Source organism: Bactrocera oleae, chromosome 3, assembly GCF_042242935.1.
Source record: "Bactrocera oleae isolate idBacOlea1 chromosome 3, idBacOlea1, whole genome shotgun sequence".
In the NCBI taxonomy this organism is placed as follows: Eukaryota; Metazoa; Arthropoda; class Insecta; order Diptera; family Tephritidae; genus Bactrocera; species Bactrocera oleae.
The window spans coordinates 76,067,798-76,094,637 of record NC_091537.1 but is presented as its reverse complement, the minus strand read 5'-3'; the positions used below and the strand labels follow the sequence as shown (position 1 = coordinate 76,094,637).

Sequence of the window (26,840 nt, the reverse complement as noted above, 5' to 3'; positions counted from 1 at the left end):
GCTCGCTCTGGCTGATGAACATTGCCTTCCAACTGCAATTCTGATGGAACTGTTGGCTTGTGGCGTTTTATCAAGACTGGCAATGGAGAAGACTATCCAAAGCTTTTGAAAGAACGCTTAGAGCTCTGATTGCGTTTCTTTGCATGAGCTGGTGCTAGAATGCCTTGGTCAATCCTTCTGCGAAAATATTTTGTGTCCAATTTATACCATTCTGTATGGTGTTCTTTCTGCAGTTCAGTTGAACAAAAAAAAAAAAAAAATCGATGCCATCATTTATGAGACTTTCTGTCAAAGGCATAAGTACTTTTCAGTTGATCGAATTCATCAGAATAGTTCATGCAACTGTTGTACTTTTTCACAGCCTCGGGACATGCTACTGCAGTCGTGTGTCCATTGCGTTCTCTGTGAGTAACAATATCCGATTTCGTTATAAAGCCCTGGCTACTCTGGCGGTATGTCGCTAAGAGCTATCACAGTTTGTGCTCCGTCACTGTATTCTTTATTTCGTTCCACACTACATACACTTTCACCCTCTGAAGAAATTTCTTCTAAAAAAATAATCTGAATTCCTCGTTTATTCAGTACACGAGTCATTTTAAAAAAGTTACGTAATGAATAAAACAAAACCTTCTATAGCCACACTAGCACCACCTTACTATTTACGTACTTATAAAACAAAAGAAATGACAAAGTTTATTTTTTTTTATCATAAATCAACTTATATAATACTTAACAACAGATAATTACTAAAATCGTAATATAATACACATTCTTACCTTTATTATTGAATTTCAAAATGTTTCATAAATAGCACTGCACTACTTTTTCAAAAGTTTTTAACTGTCCTGAGCGGCAAAATTTCGGAACACACGTTCAATAATGACTAAGTTTTTTCATATATTGTTTAACACATCCGATATCTCCGATAAATTTGTATATTTTAAACAACTACGAAGATGTGGTTAGACAAGTAATCACCAAACCTGAAAGAGTTAAGTAAATGTTATATATAGATATATTTATATTTACATATGTCATTCGACATTCAAACGAACTCGGATGCCAAGGTCTGTAACCATATTTCTGTTTTCAGAGAAGTTAGTGAATAATATTCAAAATAAACAAGAAAAAACGTTAACTTCGGTTGCGCCGAAGCTATAATACCCTTCACAAATACAAAGGCCCCTTACAAGAACTTGATTCCGAACGTTCAATTTGTATGGCAGCTATATGATATAGTGATCTGATCTGACCAATTTCTGTGGAGAATAATTTGTTGCCTTAAGCAATAAATCGTGCCTAATTTCGTGAAGATACCTCATCAAATAAAAAAATTTTCAATGCAAGCACTTTACTCCGATCGTTCAGTTAATATGGCAGCTATATGCTATAGTCATCCGATCTATACAATTTCTTCGGAGATTAGATTAATGCTTTAAATAATAATACACGTCAAATTTCATGAAGATTCCTCGTCAAATGAAAGAGTTTTCCATACAAACACTTGATTCCGATTGTTCAGTTTGTATGGCAGCTATATGCTATAGTGGTCCGATATCGGCCGTTCCGACAAATGAGCAGCTTCTTTGTTAGAAAAGGTCAGGTGCAAATTTCAGATCGATAGCATAAAAACTGAGGGACACAACTAGTCCCTAGTATATATACAGACAGGCGGACAGACGGACAGACAGACAGACGGACATGGCTAAATCAACTCAGCTCATCATGCTGATCATTTATGTATATATTTTATAGGGTCTCCGACGTTTCCTTCTGGGTGTTACAAACTTCGTGGCAAACTTAATATACCCTGTTCAGGGTATAAAAATTGTGTATATTTTTGTGAGCAGTACATACAGTAATAACTACGCAGACGGAAGAGTCTGCTACCCGGAAGTAATTATTTGTTTAACCGCGTTGCTTTTGGCAAAGGAAAATAATGTTGAACGTATTTGTCTTTATATTCGGTTTCCGTTTGATGTCTCTGAAGTTGAATGGCTACTTTGCGACAAAGAAGTCGAGCAAAACTATTTTCTAAACTAAATTATGTCCTGATATTTATAGCATAATATATGGATCTATGTTAATGATGGATCTGTGTTTTTGAAGCCAGCTCTACTAATTTTTGGATATTAAAATAATAAGTCATTCACAATATGCTTGAAAACATTAAAACTTATTTGACTTCTACCTCATAAGTATGTATAAAAAGAGGTATAAAAGCATTGTTGCATTATTTACAAACTTACATACATATATAACCATATATATCTATCTATCTTCAAGATACTTCCGTTGTTTTATACTATTGAAAAATATATTTATGATTTGAGTATTGTAAAATTCTATATATTGCTCTTTTACTATTTTCAGATAATGTGAAAGCATGGAACAGTATGTAGTTCACAGAACCTAACCAAAGAACCTAGAAGTCGTTATTTAATAAGGAATCGCCGTGATATTTTAGAAGATAAGGGAACGTCAGAAATATCCCATCTACATATATATACATACATATTAAAGTTAAGGAAATAGATTTTTAAGTCAAACAAATGACTGTCAACGGGCTGCTAGGACGCTCAGTGCTAACTGATGGTAAGCAAATTGTAATAAAACAAGAGAAAAACGCTTCGGCTGCACCGAAGATATAATATCTTTCACAGTTGCACTTTTATACTCTTGCAACAAATTGCTACAGAGTATAATAGTACTGTTCACCTAACGGTTGCTGGTATCACCTAAAAATAATCGAATTAGCTATAGGGTTATATACATATATACATATATAAATGATCAAGATGAGGAGACGAGTTGAAATTCGGGTGACTGTCTGTACGTCCGCCCGTCAGTCTGTGCGTTCAAGCTGTACCTTGAGTAAAAATTAAGTTTTCTTGATTTAACTTGGTATACAGTTTCTATGGCAAAAATATTACGCGGATAGTCACACGGACTATTGTCACGCCCACAAAACGCCTTTATTCGAAAACGTATAAAATGTCAGCCGTATATTAAGATACAGATCTGAAATTTGGCGTAGCAAATCACATTAAGTAGGAGCACCTATGGTATATATGGTTTAACGCAGAAAGTAAAAAAGTTTTTGAATGGCCTCTAACTTATCGAAAAGGACTTGCTAACGAGAAATGCATACCATTAAACTTTATTCTAATATACATAGGCCGCATCCTAGTATTAGGTCTATAACTATATTCGTGAGGTTTGCTGAGATGGAGTAACTTGATTATTATTCCTATATTCCGAAGAAAACCTCAGTCGTATTTTAGTGAAATTTTATGGTGAACATGCTCTAGTTGATCGAACGTGTCAAAAGTGGTTTGTACGATTGAAATGTGAGAAATTTTGCTTGGTAGTCGAAGAACGTCCTGGCCGGTTCAAAAAATTTGAAGATGAGGAACTGGGGAACGGCATTACTCTATAAGGATTGTTGACAAACGCAAAAAGAGCTCATAGAAATGCTGCTTGAAAGCTACAAAAAGAACTCGTTTTTGTATCGGGTTGTGACTGGTGATGAAAAATGGATTCATTACGACAACCCAAAACGCAAAAAATTTATGTAAAAAAGTCCACGGCAAAACCGAATATCCATAACACCAAAGTAATGAATTCGCTGTATGTGGTGGGTTACGAAGGGCGTGCTGAATTACGAGCTTCTAAAATCGGGTGAAATTAATAATGAGGAATGCTACCGAAAATAACTCATCGACTTAAAGCGTGCGATTGACGTAAAACACCCGGAATTTAGGAAACGAGGCAATAATTTTTCTAAATGACAACGCAAGACCGATTCAAAACTATTTAGAAAGCAGCGGCTGGGAAATTTTGCCCGCTTTATAGCCCAGACCTTATTCGTTCTGATTACTATTAATTCCGGTCGATGCAAAACAACCTCAATGAAACACAGTGCACATCAGAACAGGGTATGCAAAATTACTTTGATTTATTCTTGTTCGCCAAGCCGGCACAGTTCTTTTGGGATGGAGTCTACAAATTGCCAGAAAGATGAGAAAATATTATAGCTTTCGAAGGTCAATACTTTGCATAATACTATTATACCCTTTTTTCGTAAATAAACGTTCAAATTAATAACAAAAACCGCTTGAATATATTATAGACCCAATATCAAGAGGAAGTTTAACAATAATCGTAAATCGAAAGTGTCATAGGCAGTGCTTCGTCAGTATTTTGTTCTCAAGTTAATTCAGTCAGTCAATTTTGTTTTTACGATACTGCAATAAATTTAAGTAAATAAGTGTATAAATGTACCCACAAAAAATTAGTTAAATGTTTTCTATAATAAAATCTAAAATGTTGTTTGCAAATAATGCAACGTTCATAGAATGCAAAGTTACGTACACCTTGACGTAGGACACATTTGAAAAACAAATAATTATTATTTATGTTACTGTAATTATTTTTGCGTGCTTTGTTCAATTATCTGATATCTAATTTCAAATAACATTCGATAACTAAAAAACAAACGTTTAATTTTGTCAGTGCATTCTAGGTAATTAGTTTTTTCCAAATGTTTTTGATATTCAAATAGTTTACCCTTTTATGTTTTTAAATATTTTGTCACATTGGGACATCACTTCCTTTATTATTTCAGTTGGTTTCACCAACCCGCCCTTGCTTACGTGATTAACATATCTATATTTCTGATCTTTCTCGAACTCAACCAAATGTTCTGGACCGTTGAATTCGAGATCCAATAATTCGTTGTCTATACTCCTCAGAAACTTCCACTTGGAAAAAATATGTGTTTCTTATTTAAGTTTTGTTTATTATAAGGTTCATGCTCAAATGAGATATATGGGATATAAACTCAAACATAAACCACCCATTTATACGATATAAACAAAAACGTCGAGCAGAGGATCGTAATTCCATATTTTAGACATACTTGTACAAGGTTTGGACAAAAGTGTAGACTAATTTCATTCATATTCCCACACAATTTTTAAGATAACCTCTTCATTTATTATTAAAGTATCACACATTTTGTGGTGGAAAGTCGAAAATTATTAGAGAACGGGATGGGCTGATTGAATTTATTTTGACAGTACTGAGGTATACTCATATTTTCAAGCAATTTTATAAATATATAACTCACACATTGAACGACATGTTGGGCATAAGGTTTGTTAGAATAACGAAAATCAATATATGTATGTAGTTTTTGGGAGTTGGCTTATTGGTAGAGTAAATTCGCATATTTTCGGCATTAAACTATAGTTATTTATACATATATATATATTATACGTTAAACTATAGTATATCCAATATTATACGTTCGGTAAATTTTCTAAGATATCTTACATATTGACTGATATATATGGCATTAGGCCAACCGGAAGTTTGAAAATCTCATATTAGGTATATGAGATATTAGGGTAATATTGACCCGATTTTATTTTTTTTTGGCAATATAACATAATATCCACAGCATAAAGTACTCCCTGAGTTTCATTATAGTACCTCACATACCATCACCAAACTATGTGTAGTAAAATCAATCGGATGCTTAAAAGTTCTGTGATTTGTTATATGGGGGATAGAGCAAGTTCTCACCCATGTCATTTTAGGCAAAAAGATGAAGATGAATTTTTTAACGGATTTGACTTATTTCAATATGTCATGCGTACATTGTTTTTATGAAAATTAAAATTTAATTTCTAATTAAATAAATTTCTGGAATCTAAAAAAGTTTTTTAAATGCAAAGCCATTTCATAAAATGTTTGATATATATTCTTATTAATTGCTAATAAGAACATGACCATTTAATAGCTTTGTTAATTTATATTTTAAGCTATTTCAAGAATAAAATAACACAAACATATATTAAAGAGATTATGGCAACCAACCGCTTTGAACCAACTTCGTCATAAAACATATGATTTCAAAGTTGTTGTATTCTATGAACGTTGAAAACAATGTACTTTTTTTCAAATACGCAAATTATGTATTATTTGAGTCAAAACACGTTTACGTTTCTATTTTTTGAAAACAAATATGCATGTTTGTATTTATTCAATTTTATGTCCACAAAAACAGCACATTTGTTGAAACCATGGCGTCAATAAAAGAACATTAATTAAGAAAACTCTAACAGTAATTCGGTTTTGTATTCACCCCAATCTTTTCAAATTTTTTTTTCAAACTTTTAAAATGTATTATTACAATTATTCTTTATAACGAGGTCTAAATTAAAAATTAAAATATTTCGATTTTTCGGGTGCGTAATTTTAGAGTTCTCATTATTGAATACCTATACTTCGGTACTGTTAAAAATGTTTAAATAATGTAAACAGCTTCAAAGTTATTTTCCCGCAAAGGTATATATTTTGTATAGTCCCGGTTTTATGTCGTTTATTGCCGACGTTTAAAAAATTATTACATCTTCCATTAATTAATAACTGAAATTTACAAAAAAGTTAAAAAAAAACAAAGTTGATATTTGTTGAGGATTTTAATTTCATAAGGTACCTACTACCATGAATTTTCGGGACTTAAAAATAACTTCCGAAACTTCGGCTATGTGAAAAAGCATTATTTTTATGTTTGCTGTGTATTTTAGTTAGGAACGCTGGCAAATTATAATCTGATTCGTAATATCTTTGGATAAAAGATGTTTTTACGATCGATTTAATGCTGATATTTGGAAAACTACACGGTAGTGTGCTGGAACAAAAATATTTTTGGCTATAAATAAAAAATTTTTTCGTTTCTTCTGTCATACAACTTTGATTTGGCAACCTGCATGTTCAGCATCGACTCCAAAGGGCGCTCTATTTTTACGGGAACTTTTTTTAGCCACAAAGATTTTCGGGCCTTTGACAGTGCTGTCGATAGGCAAAGTTAACGAAAAATTCATTTTATTGACATTTGCGCATTTTCTTAGATATTAAGCGTCTAAAAATATATAGTAATAAATAAATTGTTACGCGCGAATTTAACGCGCTCTTATCTGTCACTTATGGCTTTATTGTTTAAATGTCTATTATTTGTTTGAAATGAAATATGTTTTTAACAATCGCTTTTTGGATTGCCCAAATTTTTTGTCTGTTGATATTTGTGTTAGATATTTGTTTATTTAATACTCGTATCCTAGTACATTCATTATTTAACTTACATAATTTATGACATTTAGAAGGTTAACAGACAGCTGAATAATTTGGAAATTCGTTATGAAAAAGTTTTATTACTAATTTGGTATTTACTAGAACATGTCACATATAAGAAAACAAATTGAAGTTGAAATAAAATTGTCGATTGTGCCATGAATTCCAAAAATGGTGAAATATATTAGGTATAGCAGAAAAAATTTATTCATACTCTTTTCAATAGGATCTCGATCGAATCGACGCTCGTTGGTTTCCCTCATCGTCGGCCTGGTCGTCGGTTTTTGCCTCGCCGAAATGTTTATACTATCGACGCCGGCGCGTCACGAATATCTGCCATATGCGGGTCATCAACATGGCGATGCCAACGATGCACACAACAGCCACGACATGCTTGGTGAGGAGGGGCCGGAAGCGGATATTGGAGCTCACCAACATGCTTATGAAAATACCAGCATAGCGACGAAATTGCATAATGAGGTGCGTGTATTGTGTTGGATCATGACAAACCCGAAGAATCACAAAACAAAAGCTCGTCATGTAAAGAGAACATGGGGCAAACGCTGCAATAAACTGGTGTTTATGAGCTCTGAGAAGGATGAAGAATTGGGTTCGGTGGCGTTGCCAGTGCAGGAGGGTCGCAACAATTTGTGGGCGAAAACAAAGGAGGCATTCAAATATTTATACGCTCACCATTTAGACGATGCGGATTGGTTCTTCAAAGCAGACGACGACACGTAAGTACGATTTTGTAGTTGGTTTTGAACTTAGAAATATATTTGTTCGGTATATTTATACTTTGCAGCTATGCGATTATGGAAAATATGCGTTATTTGCTATATCCGTACTCACCGGAGACACCCATATACTTTGGCTGCAAATTTAAACCATTTGTGAAACAGGTAAGAAGTCCAATAATTCAATATAAATCGATTTAAGTCGCGAGTTGTTGAATCATTAGGAGTATAATTCTCGTGCCGCTGTTTTCAATTTCCATCAGTAGAAATTCGCTTTCAGTGATAGTTACAATTTTTGACTACTCAGAGGCATATGTTGAAGTAATATCTTGAGCACTTACAAAATTATCTTTATTCCATTAACTATGCAATGATTCTCAAGGTCCCCTCCAGGGATCGCAGGGATCCTAAGCAGTAAACGTAGGTAATTTTATGTTTTTTTTTTGACTAGAGTTGTTCTTTAGAGCCCGTCAGATCTAGATTGTTTATATTGTTTATAAATCATCCAGCTAAGGAAATTTGGTAGACCTTAGGCCTAGTCGAGTTGTCCACTTATGTCATTTGAACTTCGTGAATAATTGTTAATAGATTATTATGCGATTCAAGCTAATTTCTATTTCATAAAGTTTTTTGACTTCGGCTATTATTCAACATAGCTCCGAATAGACAGTGGTAATGTTTACTCATACCTGAACTTCGGAACAGTACATCTACTGCTACCTTGACGACAGCTACCTCCGCTTGAAAGATACTGCAATGGCCTGGTAATCTGAAGGTAGAGTTGATGGAAAGCTCTCGATAGAAGACTCCCCTTACTACACCTTTTACCCAATGGCTTCGCCCCGCGCACTTATTCTGGAATGTGTGCAGAGAAGGAACCGCTTGGCGACGTACTACGTGTATACGTAAAATGGCATTGAGTGCCATTGTTGGTGTTGTGCTTTGTGCACCAAAGATACCTGTGACGGCCACCTTTTGAACACGTTATAGCTGCTTAGCGAGTATGGGTTTTCCGAGCATCCTCCTCCAGACAACCACACCATAAAAGATTATTAGCTTAACTACTGGTTCATAGAGCCAGAATAATAGTTTAGAAGAGAGACCCATCTCTTTCTAATTTTTCCTCTACGCGGTATAAAGCAACTGGAATTTTCCTTTTACCAAAAGAGCTATGTCGTCCACGTGAGCACTCACTTGAAGAGGTGACTGTGGATGTTATGGTTGAGATTTACGGCTAAAACCCATCCAGAGCTCTGTTAATAGCTAAAAATCGGACGAACAAAATTATACTTATTTTTGACAGTCGTAGTATTTCTGAATGTAGTTATGAATTTTCAAGGCAATGTTTTTTGAGTTGACCTTCTTGTGGACGCTCGTAATTCACCCAGTTACGTAAGACCTCTGAGAATATTGAAATTTTCTTTTACGGAGAATATTTAAAGAGATTGTGTCATGCGTTAAAATACTCTATTTGCCGATAAAATACTCTATTTGCCGATATAATTATTATTAACTGTTCTCCAGGGTTATATGTCCGGTGGCGCTGGCTACGTACTCAGTAAAGAGGCGGTACGTCGATTTGTCGAGAAAGCCATACCGAATAAGGATTTCTGCAAGCAGGACAATAGTGGCGCTGAAGATGCTGAAATCGGCAAATGTTTGGCGAAGGTAAATGTAATCGCTGGCGATTCACGTGACGAACACGCGCGTGGCCGTTTCTTCCCATTTGTTCCGGAGCATCATTTAATACCATCACATACGAATAAAGATTTCTGGTACTGGCGTTATATCTATTATAAAACGGATGAGGTGAGTCCATAAGCATCATACAACGATGTATATTTTATTGCTTCTAATATTTGATCACACTCTTTGGTTACAGGGTTTAGATTGCTGTTCGGATAGGGCGATATCTTTCCATTACGTAACACCAAATCAAATGTATGTCTTAGACTATTTGATATATCACTTACGACCGTACGGTATTATCAACACACCGGAATCGCTGCCCGAACGTCTGAAAGTGGGCGAGACGTTGCCACCGCCAGTCGAACACACAACCGCCGCTATTCAAGCTGAGAAGGCGACAACATGAGCGGGGGCTTAGTTACGTGTTGGTATATAAATATGAAAGGAATATGTATGTATATTTGTATTTATGTTGACAGCTTTGTAAATATTGGTTTCCCCTCTGTGTGGACTAATTTCGTATATACGTAAATACGTATTTGCCATAGCCAGTAGCTGCTACATTAAATTTTTTTACCAAAAACATTTGCGTTGCAATGCTTTCGATCTGTACAAAGGAAATAACTCTCAAAATAATTCCAAATTGTACTCGTATTATTTAGATAGCTTTTAAAATTAAGTTAGTATAAGTAGAATAGTTTTCTTAATATTAATTTTTATAAGAAGATATACTATTTTATTTAATATTTATAAACAATGGTTCTATAAACTATGCATTTGATAATAGCACTGAAAATATTGAAGTTAAAAACCAAAAAAAAAAAATATAAAATTAAACTTTAAATAAGAAATTTGCGGTTGAATAGAGAAATGTTAAATCTTAATAAAAGGGTTATGTTTAATTTTACAAGTTTGAATTGCATATCTGAATACGTAAAAGATTTTAGAAAACTTATAGTTAAACCATAATTAAAAAAGAAGTGTTAAATTAATACAATTTCAGTTCATATGTTTCTGAAATATGTTTTAGCAAGAACGTAAACAGAAAGCTCAAAATACCAAAAAAAAAAGTATATATTAATATTAAAGTATAGAAATACATCTCTGAACTATATGTAGCGCATAAAACCAAAGAATTGTTGTATGTATTATTAAAAAGAATACGTATTAGAAGAAACTAAATACTACTAAATAATATACTACTTAGCGCCTACAAAAAATCAAATTTAATTATAAACTTGAAAATTATAATTTTTTTTATATTTTTTTTTTACAATAATATTTATATTTTTTCTTCAATATTTTACCAAAACTTTTCAGTAGTAAAATGTAGGCAAAATATTATATACTACTTATGGTATACGTACATATGTAAATCTTAGGATAGTTGCCATTTTCATATAAATACTTAATATTGGTATAAATGAAATGCGAGCGAAATGAAAGACAAGCACAAAATGCGCAAATACTAAATTAATATAGTGAAATTGAAAATTTACTAAAATATACGAATATATGAATTTAAAGAATTAAAATACATTATATTTTTTATGAGTAATAAATGAAGGAAGATGGTGATTTTCGAAATAGTTATATACGTAACGAGAAACGATAAATTACAATCAATCAATTACGAAGAACACCTTAGACCTTGGAAAACCACCACGAATAGTGCGTGTAATACAAATATTCTTTGCGATAATTTCAATAAAAGATAGTTCTACTTGCTAGGGTTCTACTTTTGGGAAAGTTTGAGCTGAGTGACTTGGTAAGGGTTATAATAGGGAACTTACCGCTGTGATCTCATCTTCAAAACCTAGATAACGTGTAATCATCATAATGTAGACATGGGCTGAGACTGATGTGAAGGCACAGCCGTCAGTCGATTGGGACAGAATATAATTCTAAGTCTGCTAATATTCTAACTTAAGATAAATTGCGCAGCTAGGTTAGGAAAAACAAGAAAAAAAAGTTATTTTCGGTTTCTAGACTTGCTCATCTAAATGGAACCTTTTCCAACGAGCCACTTTTAAGTCTATGAAAGAGAAAAAAGTCGATAAAGGACCAAATCTTTAGAATACGGTGGGTAGTGGACTAGTTCATAGCGTACTATCTTCTATTTATCGATCATATAGATAATGTTCAAAAAGCGTATGTAATATCGCTCGCAAAACTTTTTTATTCGTAACCATTCATGAATGCAATGATCGTTCCTTTGATATATCAATGAGAGAGGCCTTAGAGAGAAATCCGGGAACCGGGGAGGATATAGAGTGCGGGCCCTCTGTTCCATCAATTATTGTAGAAAAAAGTGTACAAAAATTGTTGCAGGGCGCCGGGATATCCTGAGAACTCCGGGCCTGGAAGGAACTGTCCCCGATCGTCCTCCCTCTCTCGTTCACTGCCAATGATGTCAAACAAGTTATTTAATTTCATTTTACGTTACGTCATTATTTAATTACCTAAAAAAGTTTCACGAATTGTCGAGAAGTTTTAGGCGTTAGTGTGGTTTTGCGGCAATTGTGCCGATTTATTGAAATAAAATACAGTAAAATTTTAAGTATTAAGTCAATTTTTTATTGGAAATGTGTTGTACTTAAAATAAATATGTATATGAAATGTGACATTTTTTAAAGCTTTTAACAGATGCACGTATGCCCGCAAATTCAAATCGTTAGAGTTCAAAAATACTATACTCATATATTAGGTCTAGTAAAAAAGAAATCCATTATTTGTTCAATCTTTCCTATCCAATCTTTTCAATAGTAATCTGAATTTCGCATTGTATGAGTGCGATTGGGTTACGCAATATGCTATTAGAAGTATACGATTTTGTATTAAAAAATATTTTCAAACTGTTTTGTGATTGCTTGACTAAGCACGCAGTCTTGATACTGTAGGAGTCAACCATACGCAATTTTGGTTTTGTCGATTGAGTACCGTTAATTTTGATTTGATTGTCAGCTGTCGACTTGATAAAATTATATAAATGATCGAGTCCGAACGTCAGGTAAGCACTGTTTCGATTGCCCATGGCACAAAAACCATTTGGTACCATTTAAATAAGGCTGGATATAAAACAAACTACTCAACCATTGTACCGTCTACAGTAAGCAATTGCTCAGAAGTGGCCAGCTTTACCCAATAGTAGAAGAATTATGTTCCATCAGGACAACGCCAAGCCACAAATATCGATAGTGACTCGCCGAAAGCTCCGGGAAATTTATTTGAATGTTTTCAAGTATCTACGCTTTATTTTGGACCAAGCATCAAGTGATTACTACCTGTTCCTAGTAATCCTCAAGAGAAATTTATGAAAATCGACTGTCCCAGTTTTTGGTCAATAGAGGTGTAAGTTTTAATGAGAGTGGCATTATGAAATTATATTCAAAATGCCAATAAGTAATCGAGCAAATCGGTAAATTTTTGATCGAAAGCGGATCATTCTAACTATTCTAAATAAAACCTTCAATTTAATGCAAAAATAATTATATGTTTTTACTAGACCTTAAATTATAACAAATATACTTTAAAATATAACCAAATGAATGTATAAACCAGTGATGAACAAAAAGCCAACTTGTTACAGATCATGTTACAATCAAATTTCAAAGTTGAGTGAACATGATTGACAATAAAATTGTACTGCTCTTTATCGCCGGTATAAACATCTAAATTTATGTCAATATGCTTCTCGGCAGAAATTTTAAAGTATGCGTGCGATATCATTTATTTTGAATATTCTCTGCTAAAATTCTGTCAAAAGATCATCTAACTTATATGTATGTCAAATATACATTGTATACGTATATAAATTTCGTGAATGAGATTTTTCATGTTACGTATATAAGTTTGAACAGGATTTTAAAACTAAAATCGATAATCTTCAACATTACAAGAATCATCAATAAAACAATATGTTTTTACATTTTAATTAAACTTATCACATTATATCACTTATTTATAGATTTAAAGGTTTTAATTTACGACACAGCACAAGTTTAGTGGCACCATTTAATGTCCAATATGATTTAAGAGTTAACAATTGATTTTTTAATATTAATTAAGCTAATTACATAGGGTATATGACTATACTATTCCAAATATTCAAATATTTTCTATTGAATATGTAAATGATAAATCAATTTTGTAACAGCCTAGGTGTATATAATAAATAATGATATAAGGCACTATAATGACAATAATGAAATATATACGTAAGTATATACAAAGTTTTATCGTTAAATTCCCCTCCAAAGTTCTCTTCATTCTTCTCTCGGATTTTTTTTATATTTTATTGAGAGTTTGAGGGGTCGGCTCTGTTAATATCCTTTCTTGCTTTTTAACTTTTGAGAGTAACATTCATATATTTTCCATTAACTACAAAATTGTTTGTACGTACATACATACTATATGTGTAGACATACTTATAAAGGGTTGTCAGACTTTTCATTCCGCCACTTTTCCAGCAAATCAGTCATATTGCGTTTCGCTGGCAGTGCTTCGATCTGTTTGAAAATCCCGAAGGGACGCAAGCTATATATAAGATAATCCAACACATACATATAGGAGGGTTGCACATAATGAAAAGATATTGCATAATCTGAACAACAGTTGAGACCCTAGAAGTTTTGACAAGAAGCAATTAATTACTACACTATTTTACATGTATGTTGGCTATCTGGAACTTACATCTTCCGTTTTGTAAAATATATAGCGCCAGTACCACGCCGATTTATTTTTTGGTATGATGTGTCCTTGTGGACCCGACGGGAAGAATCGACCACGTTTGTACTCATCACGTGAGTCACCAGCCACCACGCCAACATTCTGTAGGCAACTGCCCATTTCTTTATCCTCAGCACCACCGGAACGCTTGCGACAGATTTTCTCATTTGTATAGGCTTCCTCCATAAAGCGTTTAACAGCCTCTTTGCTCAGCACATAGCCGGCACCACCGGACATGTAGCCCTGCAAGACAGCAAAGGAAATTAATAAAGTACAAATAAATTTGTTTTTAACGCACTCACTTGTCTCACATATTTTTTGAACTTGCAACCGAAATAGATGGGAGCTTTGCTGTCGAAGGAATATAAGAAGGCTCGTAAATTTTCCACAATGACATAACTAAAAAAAATTAAATTAAATATTCAAAAAAACCAAATTATAATACAATTCGAATCAAGAATCGATGGAAATCGTACGTGTCATCGTCCGCCTTCAGAAACCAATCGGCTTCGTCAAAGTGATGGTCGTAGATGTACTTCAATGCCTCTCTCGTTTTATGCCATAAATTGCCACGCCCTTCCTTTACCGGCAATTTCACGCTACCCAGTTCCTTATCACTCTCCGAACTCATGAATAGTATGCGATTGCAGCGAGCGCCCCATGTGTTTTTGACGTGGATAGCCTTTTTGGCGTGATTAGCGGGACTTGTGAGCACCCAGCAGAGCACACGTGTTTCATTGTACAGCTGCGCCGCTAGCGTATTATTATCAGTAGTAGCAGTAAAAGAACGTGTCAGCAGATCATCTGCTCCGGCCGGCAGTAGAGCTATTGTATGACCTTCATATTCGTCTTCTCTCGCCGAGAAGACACCACTGGGCAAGCTCAGTTGAAAGGTGCAATTGTTGTTGCGAAGTTGTTGAGAGAATGAGAAGCCAATTATGAGTCCGGCGAGCAGCATTAATAACGGCCGAATGTGATTCGAAATATTTCGACGAAGCATGTTGGTTTTGGTTTGTATTTTGCAGATATATTAAAAATGCAGCTCATTACCACAGATTTACGTATTTGAATTCTGAAAATATAATACAAAATATTTTTGAATTAAGTGTGCATAATATGTCGTAGTGCTAAAAAAGTTTTTGGGAAAATTTTCGTATAAATAAAATATGACAAAATTTTATTTCCAAATTTAAGTTGATTTCAATGGTTTATGGTCGTCAAAATCCCCGCTGAACCCTCTCGAGGTTCTCGACTGGTAATAGATACCATAGATGTCGCAATTATGGCAAGGACTGACTGAAAATAGTTCGCCCCTAGTTGCATTTGGGAGGTATCTAGCTAAGCTTTGACTTTATAACGGGATATTCGTTGCTCCTCAATAGCCCAGCATTGAAATATAAAGTCTTACCATGGTAGTGGGTATACAAAAGAGCGGGCGCCCTAGATAATAAAATAGCCTTACTTACGTAGCGGAGGCTATGCGCTCGATTAGTTTTACAACTATATTTTATATAAACAACTTACATATTCAGCGCTAAATCATATAATTTTAAAAAAAATTTTACACATAATTTCATTAAAATATCACACATTGTGACCAACCTAAACTGTTTAAAGTCAGCTGGAAAGTCGGGAGAAAATTTTATAAAGCGATTTATAAATATATGCATTGGCCGACATATTCGGCACATCGGCATATCGCTAAGATATCTGTCATATTGACCGATATATATGGTATAAAGTCAACCGGATGTTTCAAAATCCTGATATTAGTTATATAGGGGCTACTGTTCATTTTAGGAGCAAAGATACATTGCTATTTGAACAATGCGCTCATTAACTTTTTTTAAGATAATTCACATATTGGTCGCTATATGCGGTATAAAGTCAGCCGGAAGTTCGAAAATATTTTTATTACATATATGGGGGATAAGGGAAGTATTGACCCGATTCAACCCATTTTTGATATAAAGGCATACTATATTTAGAAAAGTATTCTTTCCGAATTTCTATCTCACACAAAGACCGATGTTTTCGGAAAAAGGTCAGCCATATGCATTGTGTTCCACCTCTTCGGTATCAGGGGGCTCGAAAAGTTATCTGATTTTACCAATTTTTAGACCTGAGATATTATAAGCAAAGTTTTATACCGATCTATTCATTGGATCTTAATTTCTACACTGCAAAGTGTAAGAACCAGACGGAATATAAATTTGTGTTATATGGAAAGTAGGCGTGGTTGTATCATAGGCATGTCAGGATAATGTTGCGCACCAAATTTAATTGAAATTGGTTTAGTAGTTCCTGAGATATAGGAGGGTTTATGAGAGATAACTAGAGAAAATATTAGCTTTGATACTTAGATCAATTAAGGGATTTTGTTAAGTATTGGGTATGCTTAAATAAATTTTACTTATCACTAGAAAATGGGTGGTACCTTTGCCATTTTCCAATTTTTACCTATATATGTACATATGTCTATCGAATTTTAGTTATGATGTACGTGTATTAAACTTAAAGAAGCAAATACGCACTCTTCAACTATATACAAGTGCCAGATGCCCATATTTTCCGAGACAAGTTAAATATAGATAAACAAATGAGGTCGTAAACTATTTTATACTCTAGCAACATGTTGTTGTTTTGTGTACCTATCGGTTGTTTGTAACATCTAGAACTAATCGAGACAGGTATTGATTTATATATATGTACATATATAATATAAAGGTTCAAGATGACGAGTTGAAATCCAGATTACTTTTTATCCGTCCATCCGTCTGTGAAAGCGATAACTTGTGTAAATTTTACACACGAAATGGCGCAAAAAGGTTTAATACGCCCACTTTTGGGTAAAATCTTATATCTCAGGAATCGACTAATTTCCCCCAATTTTGGTGCATTAGCTTATATTTATAACTATATCACAGTGTGAAAATGGGCCATCTCGAACCACAACCACTCATTTTTCCCATATATCACAATTTTAAATCCCATCTGAATTCAACTACTAATGAAGCAGTCGGAATAAAACTTTTTACAAAAAGTGGCCTCAGGTTATGACATCTCACTACTAAAAATGGTCGAAATCGAATCATAATGCAATAAACACAAAGATACACTGTTGTTAAAGAAACACGCTCTCTCATTTCATTGAGATAACTCACATATAGACCGATATGTGCAGTATAAAGTCAACTGGAAGTCCGAAAAATCTTTATATTTGGTATATGGCTGCTAAGGCTACTATTATCACGAAAATATTTATTCCGAATCAATCAGATGGGAATTGTGTTATATGGGAAATATATGCACGTGGTTGTAGTTCGATTTCGCCGACTTTTGCACTTGAACAAAGAAATGTCAAAGTAGTATCACCTACAAAATTTCGTCGATAGCGGTAGAGTAGGTCCAGAGATATGGGTTTCCACCTAAATGTGGGCGGTGCCACGTTCATCGTGTTATTTTGACGCCGGCTCTTATAAAGCTTTCTTGTATCATCTCGGATGTAGAATTTAATGCCTCTGGCGTATTAATTTATTGATTTATCGGAGTTTTAGTAGATTTTATTATAACTATTACATGCGCAGTGGGAGGGGTGTGATCCGATTTCATGCATTTTTACAGTGAGACTTGATGTGCCTTAGGAATTTATCCTGAGCTAATTTAGTTACTGTATTTTAAGTGGTTTAGGATATATGTACATTAAATCTCTTAGAGGGAAAGACCACGCCCACTTTTTTTAACTTTCAGCCCACGGGTGCGCCTTGCTAAATTAATATTATTATATTATAATGAAGTTTTGTGGACGTGGCATTAGTCCAATTACGCCCATCTATGAACTAGCTCTCCCTTCTTTGCAAAGATATCTAAGTACATACATAAGTGTACCAAGTTTCATCAAGATATCTCAATTCTTGCTCAGATGATCGTTTGCACAAACGGACAGACAGACAGTCACTCAGAATTCAACTCGTCTCGTAATCCTGGTTATTATATAACAATAACTCCATATATATCTCGTTTATTTTTAAGTGTTACAAACAACCGTTAGGTGAACAAAACTATTATACTCTGTAGCAACATGTTGCAAGAGTATCAAAATTAAAGGAAACATAATTTACGCGTGATTTGAGGTGGACAAGAGGGTTAAAAACGATTTATTTCGATTTCCTACGGCAAAGTTGTAGATAATTAAATTATTTATAACTTTTCTCTATATGGTATACCTTTTTCACATAACCTCAAATTTTATTTTACATATTATAATAATAACCAAGATTTTGGGTTTTTTTATTTTTATCTTCTACAAAAAATTTTTTTCTTTCAAGCACACTGTATTTTTTTTTTGTTTTGTTTAGAATATTTATTTTTCACCTTTATTGTAACTTAATGTCGAAAAAATCCTAATTTTCACGTCAAAATAACATATTTTATTTTTCATTTTTAAAATCTCTACTTTCTGATGGTATAAAATATATATATATAATATATACATATGTATGTACATTATTATATAAAAAAAAGCCACTAAAAGATTCAAACTTGCATTTTTTACACCCACTACTACAAAATAATTGGCAATGTATTATAAAAATATATATATAAATATGTAAATCCAATTTTTCTAAAATAACCAATCTCATAGTTTTCAATATTGAATGCAGAGTAATGTGGATATGCCGGTTGTAGCGCTCAGCATTGTTGACATACCAATCAACACATGCACATGCAACAAGTGCTGCTGTTCGGTTGCTGCGAGCCAAGACTTTGCTTTGACTTTTTTAAGCTGGTTGTTCGTTTAGTGAGTCATGCGGTCACGTTGATGCAATCACATCAGCAAAACAAAAACACCGAATAAAATACAGATGCTGAGAGACACTAATGACAAAAACACCAAACTCCACGATCATCAACAAAAAACCCACAACAACAACTATGTTTATGTATATGATATATACATACATAAATATGTATATGCTACAAACCTGATTACACCACATACAGTGGTGAGCAAAAATATGGGCTAAAAGGTTTTGAAACCATTGCCTAAGCGTTTTATATTTATTACCAAAAATACTATAATGTGTGACCAGTCTAAAAAAACCACAGGAATCTTGTTGTTCCGACTGTTTCCTTTAAATAAAAATATGTAGACACTGTCATATGTGTCCAAGTGCTGGAGTTTAGCCAAGCAAAATCATTTTTTATACCCTGAAAAAAAATGGGGGAAAGTAGGCGTTGGAGACGCTATAAAGTATATACAAATGTATGTAAGTATATAAATGAGCAGCGTGACGAGCTGAGTTGGTTTAGCGTCTGTCCGTCCTTTCGTTCGTCTGTCTATATTCACACGAATTAGTCTCTCAGTTTTTGAGCTATCGATCTATATAGATGCTATACTAACTTTATTTTATTTGAAAATATATCTTCGCAAAATTCGGCATAGATCATTATCCAAGGTAATGCTACTCCTACGGATATATTGTTCAGATCGGACCATTATAGCATAAAGCTGTCATACAAACTGATCGACGAAATCAAGATATTACAATATAAAAATATGGAAATGATTAATGTGGAAAGGGAACAAAGCTGTAAAATAAATTAAAGGGTCTGCTTTAAAATACCGTCCTACGATTTCGGAGATAAAATGGGTATGGGCGGATAGATTTTTTTGATTTAAAATATATTTTTCACTTTTATTTTTCACTTTTGTATCCATTAACACTTCACTAATTCGTTTGTACACTTTTATTTCCCATTATATAGTGCAAAAATAGCTTTTACTCAATATTTAACTTTTTGTCAAATTCTATTTATTTGCACAATAACAAAACGGTTGTAAACTGACATAGAACCAGTGTTAACTGGTTATCTGCTAACCTTACAATGTTTAAGTTTTGTTCATTACTGTATATTCATTTGTTTATATTTACGAAGTTGCAATGCTCAAGCAAATAACAGCATCACTGTTGAATGAATAATTTTATTGCTATTATATATGGTTTTAATGCCGCCGTCGGCGTTGTCAGAGCGTTAAGCCCATTTTGGTAAAGTAAGAAGGAAGCGAGCGGTAAAAAGTGATCAAAACGTAAGAAATAAGCAAACGCTGCGTCGCACAAGCAAGAAATCACACTAACTTGTTACCAAAAATATTGTGCGCACGCGCCACACCACTGCCACTACAAAGCGAATATTTATAAAGTATGTACATATTTACATAATGTATTTTAGGCTAGTGTGTGTGTTAAATATTTGTAATTATTTGCTGACTGTTTGACTGGCGCGACGCTTGACAGACAGGGTCGTTACTTGGCGGCGCGCCTCATCGCGACTACGCACTCAACGCTGACCGCCCGCATTGGTCCTCATCACGTCATTACAATTTGGTGAAAAATGCGAAAAAGCGTTAATTTGGTATTTTGTGGTGTTATTTTATTTGATTTTTGGTAAATTCCACAATTATATGTGATTAACGTTTGCTCAAATCGACATACTCGCAAATACATAAGTACATATGTATAAAAGTATGTCAATTAGGGGCATAACACTTCAGTGCGAAAGTTTGAAATTGGGTGAGTGTGTACATATGTATGTATGTATGTTACAAGGTCAAATCGGAAGTATTATCAATTAGCATATTTAAAATGATATTGTTGAAAAAACTTTCTACCTACTTTCATTTAATTATACGTACTATATTAATCAGTAAGTCGCACACCCCTAATGTAGAAACAGAAACTGTTTGTCGACTGTGAGTCTTATGCTGTATGGGAAAGCGTGTGTGTGTGTGTGCTGAATTCGCGATTTGTGAGTACGCGCGTCGCGTTGAATTAGCGTCAAACGACTGACTGATGATGCGAGATGCAGCACAGTGGGACGATGCGGAAAAATTTCGATACATTTTCAACTAATAAAACTAAAGTGAAATGCAGCAAAATAAACAAACTGAGGAAGCTTTCTTTAGAGCTGAGAAACTTTACATTTTTAAGAACAAACAGTGTATTTAAAAATATCAGTTATAAAGAGATATTCTTAAATCTCTTATATCTAAAAATATTATACTAATAAATTCAGAAAATTAAAAGAGATACATCGACAAAAATCAGCGAAGTCGTGCCAGCTCCGTATATGCATTGTGTAAAAAACATGCATGTCAACAGATATACACACTCGTAATAAAATGTAAATATACATTGATATAGTCACGACCAGGTTATTATTTTTTTTTTCAATTTAAAAAATATGTCATGATTATTATTAATGCACATTAATTTATTTACTGCTTAAAAAGTTAGTCAATAAATGTTTATTTTTTATCTTATTCTATTTGTATTTTTGAAGAAGTTTGAAATCAATCCATAGCTAAATAGCAAAATATTTTCTGCAAACCAAAATATAGACATTTGCCTTCGACTTATTGATGACCAAAAATGTGTACGCAACAACCACCAAGCAGAACTCAGCTGTTTCTGTTTACATAATTTTCTTCACCACACTTGTGGAGCTAAACGTTGCGCTTTAACGCTTTATATTTTATCAATATTGCCACAGAATAACAAAAAGTTTTCTACGTGATAAAAATCCTGCTAAATTGTCAATATTTTGTTAATTTGTCCAGTGCACGGAATAGGGTTGTTTATCTATAAAAAATGTAGTTATCATCTTACATAAATCATCATATAATTAGTCATAAACAATTGAAACATTGAAAGTAAACTCAATTTTAAGCTTTCTAAAGCATAAAAGCTAACGAAAATCGTATTGCGGTGATTGTTTTACATATGTAAGTTTGGAAAAAGCACAAGTAAAGGTTTTCAAAATACTTCATATTTCGATCGTGTTTCTTTACCTCACTATTAATTGTTTTTCCTTAAACGTCTACAGTTGATGACAGAAAGAAAAGTGTTCGTTGCCGCATGCCTCGAACCCATTCAGCTATAATGCTGTTGTAATGGTTTAGTGAGGAGTCTCCTGTAAAGGAGTTACAAGTCTTCACTTCTGTGAAAAGGGGTTAAAACTGAGGCAAAAGTGTTCCAGCAGTATGTTTTAGAAGGCATGGTAAAGCAGTTAAGCAATAATCTCTTAGATCTAGAGCATTGGATCTTCCAGCAAGATTTTGCCCTAGCTTACAAGACAAAAACCGCTCAGCTGTGGCTTAAAAACAATATTCCTGGTTTAATAGCTGCTTTTGTTTGAACTTAAGGAATTGAAAGTCAGACAACTGAACGAACTGACAGCAAGTGACAATAAAGTCGGACAGTTGTTCTGAACATTTATACAATTATGCATTACATTACACATTTCTTATAGCATTACAAACAGCCCTTAAGTGATCTGAACTGTTGTAGTTATAGCACTTAAATATGTTTTATTAAGCAGAAGGAGCTCTATTATTTCTCTTTAAAATAACTCAAAATCTTCTATTTTTAATAAATTTAAGTCAGCCATCAACAATAATCAGTGGAGAGGATAAAATGAAAGACCTAACCATCATGAATAAATTTGGAATGGATATTATTGGGTATACGATCTTGTCGATATATTCATTTCCATTTCTCATGACACAATTGTCTGGCAACTCCAACTTTAAATTATTAGTAACATTTTTGGCAAAGAAGTCTACTCTCTTAGATAATTTAGATAACATTCATTTGAGTATATTTTCTATATGCAAAAGTAATGTTTTTTTACCGGATCATAGTTAGACATACTGATTATTCTGTGCGCCATTAATTTCTTTACTCAATATATCTTCTATATTTTATTGTTTCACTTTTCTGCCTTTTATCAATTAAAGTTGGTTCATAATACTGGAATCATCATATATTCAATTAAAATTTAATCATTTAGAGAAATATTTAACGAAAAATATTTATTTCTTAACAGAAAGTGTTTAATATATCAAATTATTGATAACTCGCAAACTAATTGAAAACAAAATTTCGTAGGAATATGTAATTTAATTGTTATTTTTTGATTAAAAAATCTTTTGTTTATTTGAAACGTAAACATTATTTTGCTTCCTAACTTCCTAAATTAATTTATTAATATCTATTTTTAAACACACATACCAAAGGAGACACTAGAACTCTCTAAATTATTAGAAGCATATTTTTTCTTACTAATTAATCTTGAAGTTTCTTGAGGATCGAAAAAACAATATTTATCTGCTAAAGAGCCCGCAATGATCACAATCATTTGTTCTTTAACCCAAAACACGCCGGTTTAGAAATAAATGCCAGAGTTGAGCATAACCGTTAGCTGTAAATATGTCGAACGGATGTAGACTAGTCTTTTTTAACCATACCTTCAAATATACTATTAAATTTTTCATAGATGGTCGCTAATGCTGTTGAATTGCCTGCCATTGCTTAAATATCGTCCTCTATAATTTGATCTATTATGTTGACAGCAATTTAGATTTAATTTTTTCACCCATACGATCCCGGTGATAAGCGATAAGACTAATTAAATTCCCGAGGGATTTATATCTATAACAGTGGAATTTCGATATATCATATTATGCTTTACCGATAACTACTAATTAGTTATGGTATTTCATTAGGGACTGCTTACCAAGTAGAAATCAATACCGGTCGATGAAACAATAGTAGTAACTTCCCTTCCGGAATCTCACGTCACGTTTTATTCGGGCTCTGAGCCAGCCAAAACAACCATGAATTACGTACCAGCCATATGAGAACCAACGAGGATGAACCCAGTGACATAGGCAGTTACAACAAAGGCACAAAATAGTTTCGGATAATCGGAATATTATATATGGAAATCTTCTGTATTTTAAGAGATGTCTTTACAAACTTTTGTATAGATTATTTTCTAAGACAACGCTATAAAATACACCAGTTTAAAGATTTTTATCTTGATGCAATAGTAGTCCGATTTGAATAATTTATTGGTATATTGTATAATAATTCATGCCAAATTTTATTAAGATATTTCGTCCAATAAAAAAGGTTTCCATAGTAGAACATGAGTTTGATGGGTCAGTTTGTATGGCAGCTACATCCTATAGTTGTCCGACAAATGAGTAATACCTTGGAGAGAAAATGACGTGTGCAAAATTTCGGATTGATATCTCAAAAACTGGGGGAATTGTTCACGTGTATACAGACAGACGGACGGACAGACAGAAAGGACATGGTTAAATCGACTCGCTGATCATTTATATATGGTATACACTTTATAGGGTCCCCGACGTTTCTTGCTCGTGGTTGCAAACTTCTCGGCAAACTTAATTATATCAATTTATTTTTTCATAATTCATTTTATTAACTGAAGTCTTTAAATATTTATTTTTTGTGTGTGTTTAATACGCTATGAGTAGCCGTATAAAGTCTTTGTCTGCGAAGACGCTTAAATATGCCACAAAAATATGTACGTATATGTATGTATACTCAGTGATAAGATTATAAAGTAAGTGGCACTGCGGTGAGCGCGTAATTTCAGATTAATCGCCAAGCGGCGACTCGGGACTTGTTTAACTTATCAATGGACAATGGGATGCGCTTATCACTTACCGATCTTTTAATTAAGAAATTATTTTTTACGCTGCACTTAAGATTTGTTCCTGCTTTTGCTCCCATATATACGCTTACATATATGTACATAGTATGTGGCTTGTGTATACAGTAAGCACAGTATAGTTGTGTATGAATATTTTTTGTTGACACTGTATATGATGATTAAAAACGTAAATTACTGTCTTTGGCTTATTTGGTCTATTTTTTATTGCTTATTTGCGTTTCAAGGCGACGTTATGAATGATTTTCCAATTGACTGGGTTCAATAGTTTTTGTGCATTGGAATGACCCTTGACATCATATTTTAATTTTTGTTTGTTTGTTGTTATTACTGAAGGTTTTTATTTGAAGTGGGAATTATTTACTTGTATAATGACTGCTGCTGCAAACATTTTAAATGCAACTTTTTAATTATACACCCTTTAAAATATTCCTACACATACTTATATATACATATTTTATATAAACATCTGTGATATGTATCAGGTAACTAACTGAATCACTTTCTGCAAATTAATATTTAAATCAATTTCTTATGCACAAACATACATACTTGTGGACCTATTTTCGTATATATGTATGTAGTAAATAGCATGATAATTGTTGATTCTCCACTGAACCCGTTAGATTTCGCGTTCTTTATGGCTTCGGCGCGCTGACCGATGCAATATTTACATAATTCTTTCACTTTTCACTCTGCACTTACATACATACAAATGTATGAGTGTGTAAATTTTGTTTTATATTTTAACTGTGTTTTGTTATTTATCAATAAATGCAAGAAATACTGCTTCGAAGCAAACACAAAAATCACCACATCCGCTTAGCCGTCCGACAACAATTTGAAACACACCGTCAATCGTCAACGTTCCCCGTCGACTGGCGTCTGAGCGCGCCAGCCACACTCGGCGAGTCACAAGCGAAGGTAAACTACCGCGAGTAGCCGGCGTCGGCGTAGTGTCTTCTTCATGCAGTCGCTGGCGTCGCTGACGTCAACATTCGTGCGCGGCGTATTGTTTTTTAGCATTCATATGAATGTATGATATGTATGTATGCATGTATGTGTGTGTATACAGGTGTGTTTGTGTGTATATGTTTACATTTGTATGTATTTATTTTAAATAACACAATTTTATTTACACACATATGTATGTATGCACTTAGCTACTATATAAGAGTCAATATGTATATGTTTTGTTATTGTTTTGCCGGCTGTTTCATGTCGTTTGCTGGCATGCTTGTTGTTTAGCCATAAGCATGTTTGGAATTTTAAAATCAACACCAATTTGAAAATAGCCAAAAGCGTCGCTTTGAGAGACAAAATCACTGAATAAAACACAGATTCTTTAACGTGGTATTCCCGATATTTTGTGCGCTTACAAATACATGCATAAAATGCGTACATATGCATGTATGCACATATATATGTATTTATGTATATAGGTATGATATGTATATTTCCTACACCTAAAAACATTGGAACATTTGATATACATTTTATCGGTTACGCTGAATTGAGTTACTAACTTTGCTAAGCTCGAATAAATTAATGAAATTTAATGACGCTCATTAAATGTTTATGTTTTTCACAAACAAACATGTATACATGTGTATAAATTTGTTTATATACTATCTAATAAAATTTTAGAGATTCAAGAGATATTAAAAGCGTATACGTTATTTTCGCTTCAATAAAGGGGGTTATCTAGTTGCTAGTTAGAAAAACCGCGTTTTTGGCCCTTTTTTTTGTAGAGGAATATTTTTTAATAAACTAGAAGACCCGGCCACGCGTTTTTGTGGCTAAGGTATACCATCCATTAATATAATATATATTACAATACATTGTTCAATACAGTAAAAATATTCTTATGTATAGGAATGAAGTAAAAATGATTGTTATAAATTATTTTACATCTGTATTAAGCGCAAATCGACATAAGTTGTTAAATTTTGTATTTTCTGATCTTATATTCATTTGTTTGTAACAAATCAGTAAATTACA

General features: G+C 33.4%; 2 protein-coding genes across 7 annotated transcripts in view; one reads left to right on the top strand and one right to left on the bottom strand.

The window, feature by feature from the left end:
- C1GalTA (Glycoprotein-N-acetylgalactosamine 3-beta-galactosyltransferase 1) overlaps positions 1-11,101 on the top strand; it is a 38,981-nt gene extending 27,880 nt beyond the window's left edge. For 3 of the 4 annotated variants that reach the window (XM_036376540.2, XM_070106908.1, XM_036376541.2), the window contains exons 2-6: positions 2,374-2,595; positions 7,367-7,877; positions 7,946-8,042; positions 9,402-9,686; positions 9,760-11,101. In XM_036376540.2, the coding sequence (XP_036232433.2) occupies positions 2,553-2,595; positions 7,367-7,877; positions 7,946-8,042; positions 9,402-9,686; positions 9,760-9,972 (1,149 nt within the window). In that variant the 5' untranslated portion in view covers positions 2,374-2,552 and the 3' untranslated portion in view covers positions 9,973-11,101. Of the gene's footprint in view, positions 1-2,373; positions 2,596-7,175; positions 7,315-7,366; positions 7,878-7,945; positions 8,043-9,401; positions 9,687-9,759 lie in introns of those variants that run through there. The other variant, XM_014243736.3, reaches the window with a different exon arrangement.
- A 2,868-nt stretch (positions 11,102-13,969) lies between these two features.
- On the bottom strand, positions 13,970-25,737 carry LOC106624065 (glycoprotein-N-acetylgalactosamine 3-beta-galactosyltransferase 1). 3 transcript variants are annotated; one of them, XM_070106910.1, is made up of 6 exons: positions 25,392-25,737; positions 24,836-25,220; positions 14,771-15,366; positions 14,597-14,693; positions 14,259-14,537; positions 13,970-14,188 (listed from the first exon to the last, which is right to left on the bottom strand). In XM_070106910.1, the coding sequence occupies exons 3-6, from the start codon at positions 15,292-15,294 to the stop codon at positions 13,994-13,996; spliced, it is 1,095 nt and encodes a 364-aa protein (XP_069963011.1). In that variant the 5' UTR covers positions 15,295-15,366; positions 24,836-25,220; positions 25,392-25,737; the 3' UTR covers positions 13,970-13,993. The 3 variants fall into 3 exon arrangements, with proteins under 3 accessions (XP_069963011.1, XP_069963010.1, XP_036232435.2); XM_070106909.1 differs by lacking the exon at positions 25,392-25,737 and adding an exon at positions 25,292-25,366; XM_036376542.2 differs by lacking the exon at positions 24,836-25,220.
- Between the last annotated feature and the right edge of the window lie 1,103 nt (positions 25,738-26,840).

What these genes read in the sequence shown, in the direction of transcription:
- LOC106624065 (XM_070106910.1), bottom strand. Translation starts at nt 15,294, where the DNA reads ATGCTTCGTCGAAATATTTCGAATCACATTCGGCCGTTATTAATGCTG. An exon ending in CTGAAGGCGGACGATGACAC is followed by an intron (nt 14,694 to 14,770) that starts GTACGATTTCCA and finishes AATTTTTTTTAG; the next exon opens with TTATGTCATTGTGGAAAATT. An exon ending in TATTTTACAAAACGGAAGAT is followed by an intron (nt 14,189 to 14,258) that starts GTAAGTTCCAGA and finishes CAAAACTTCTAG; the next exon opens with GGTCTCAACTGTTGTTCAGA.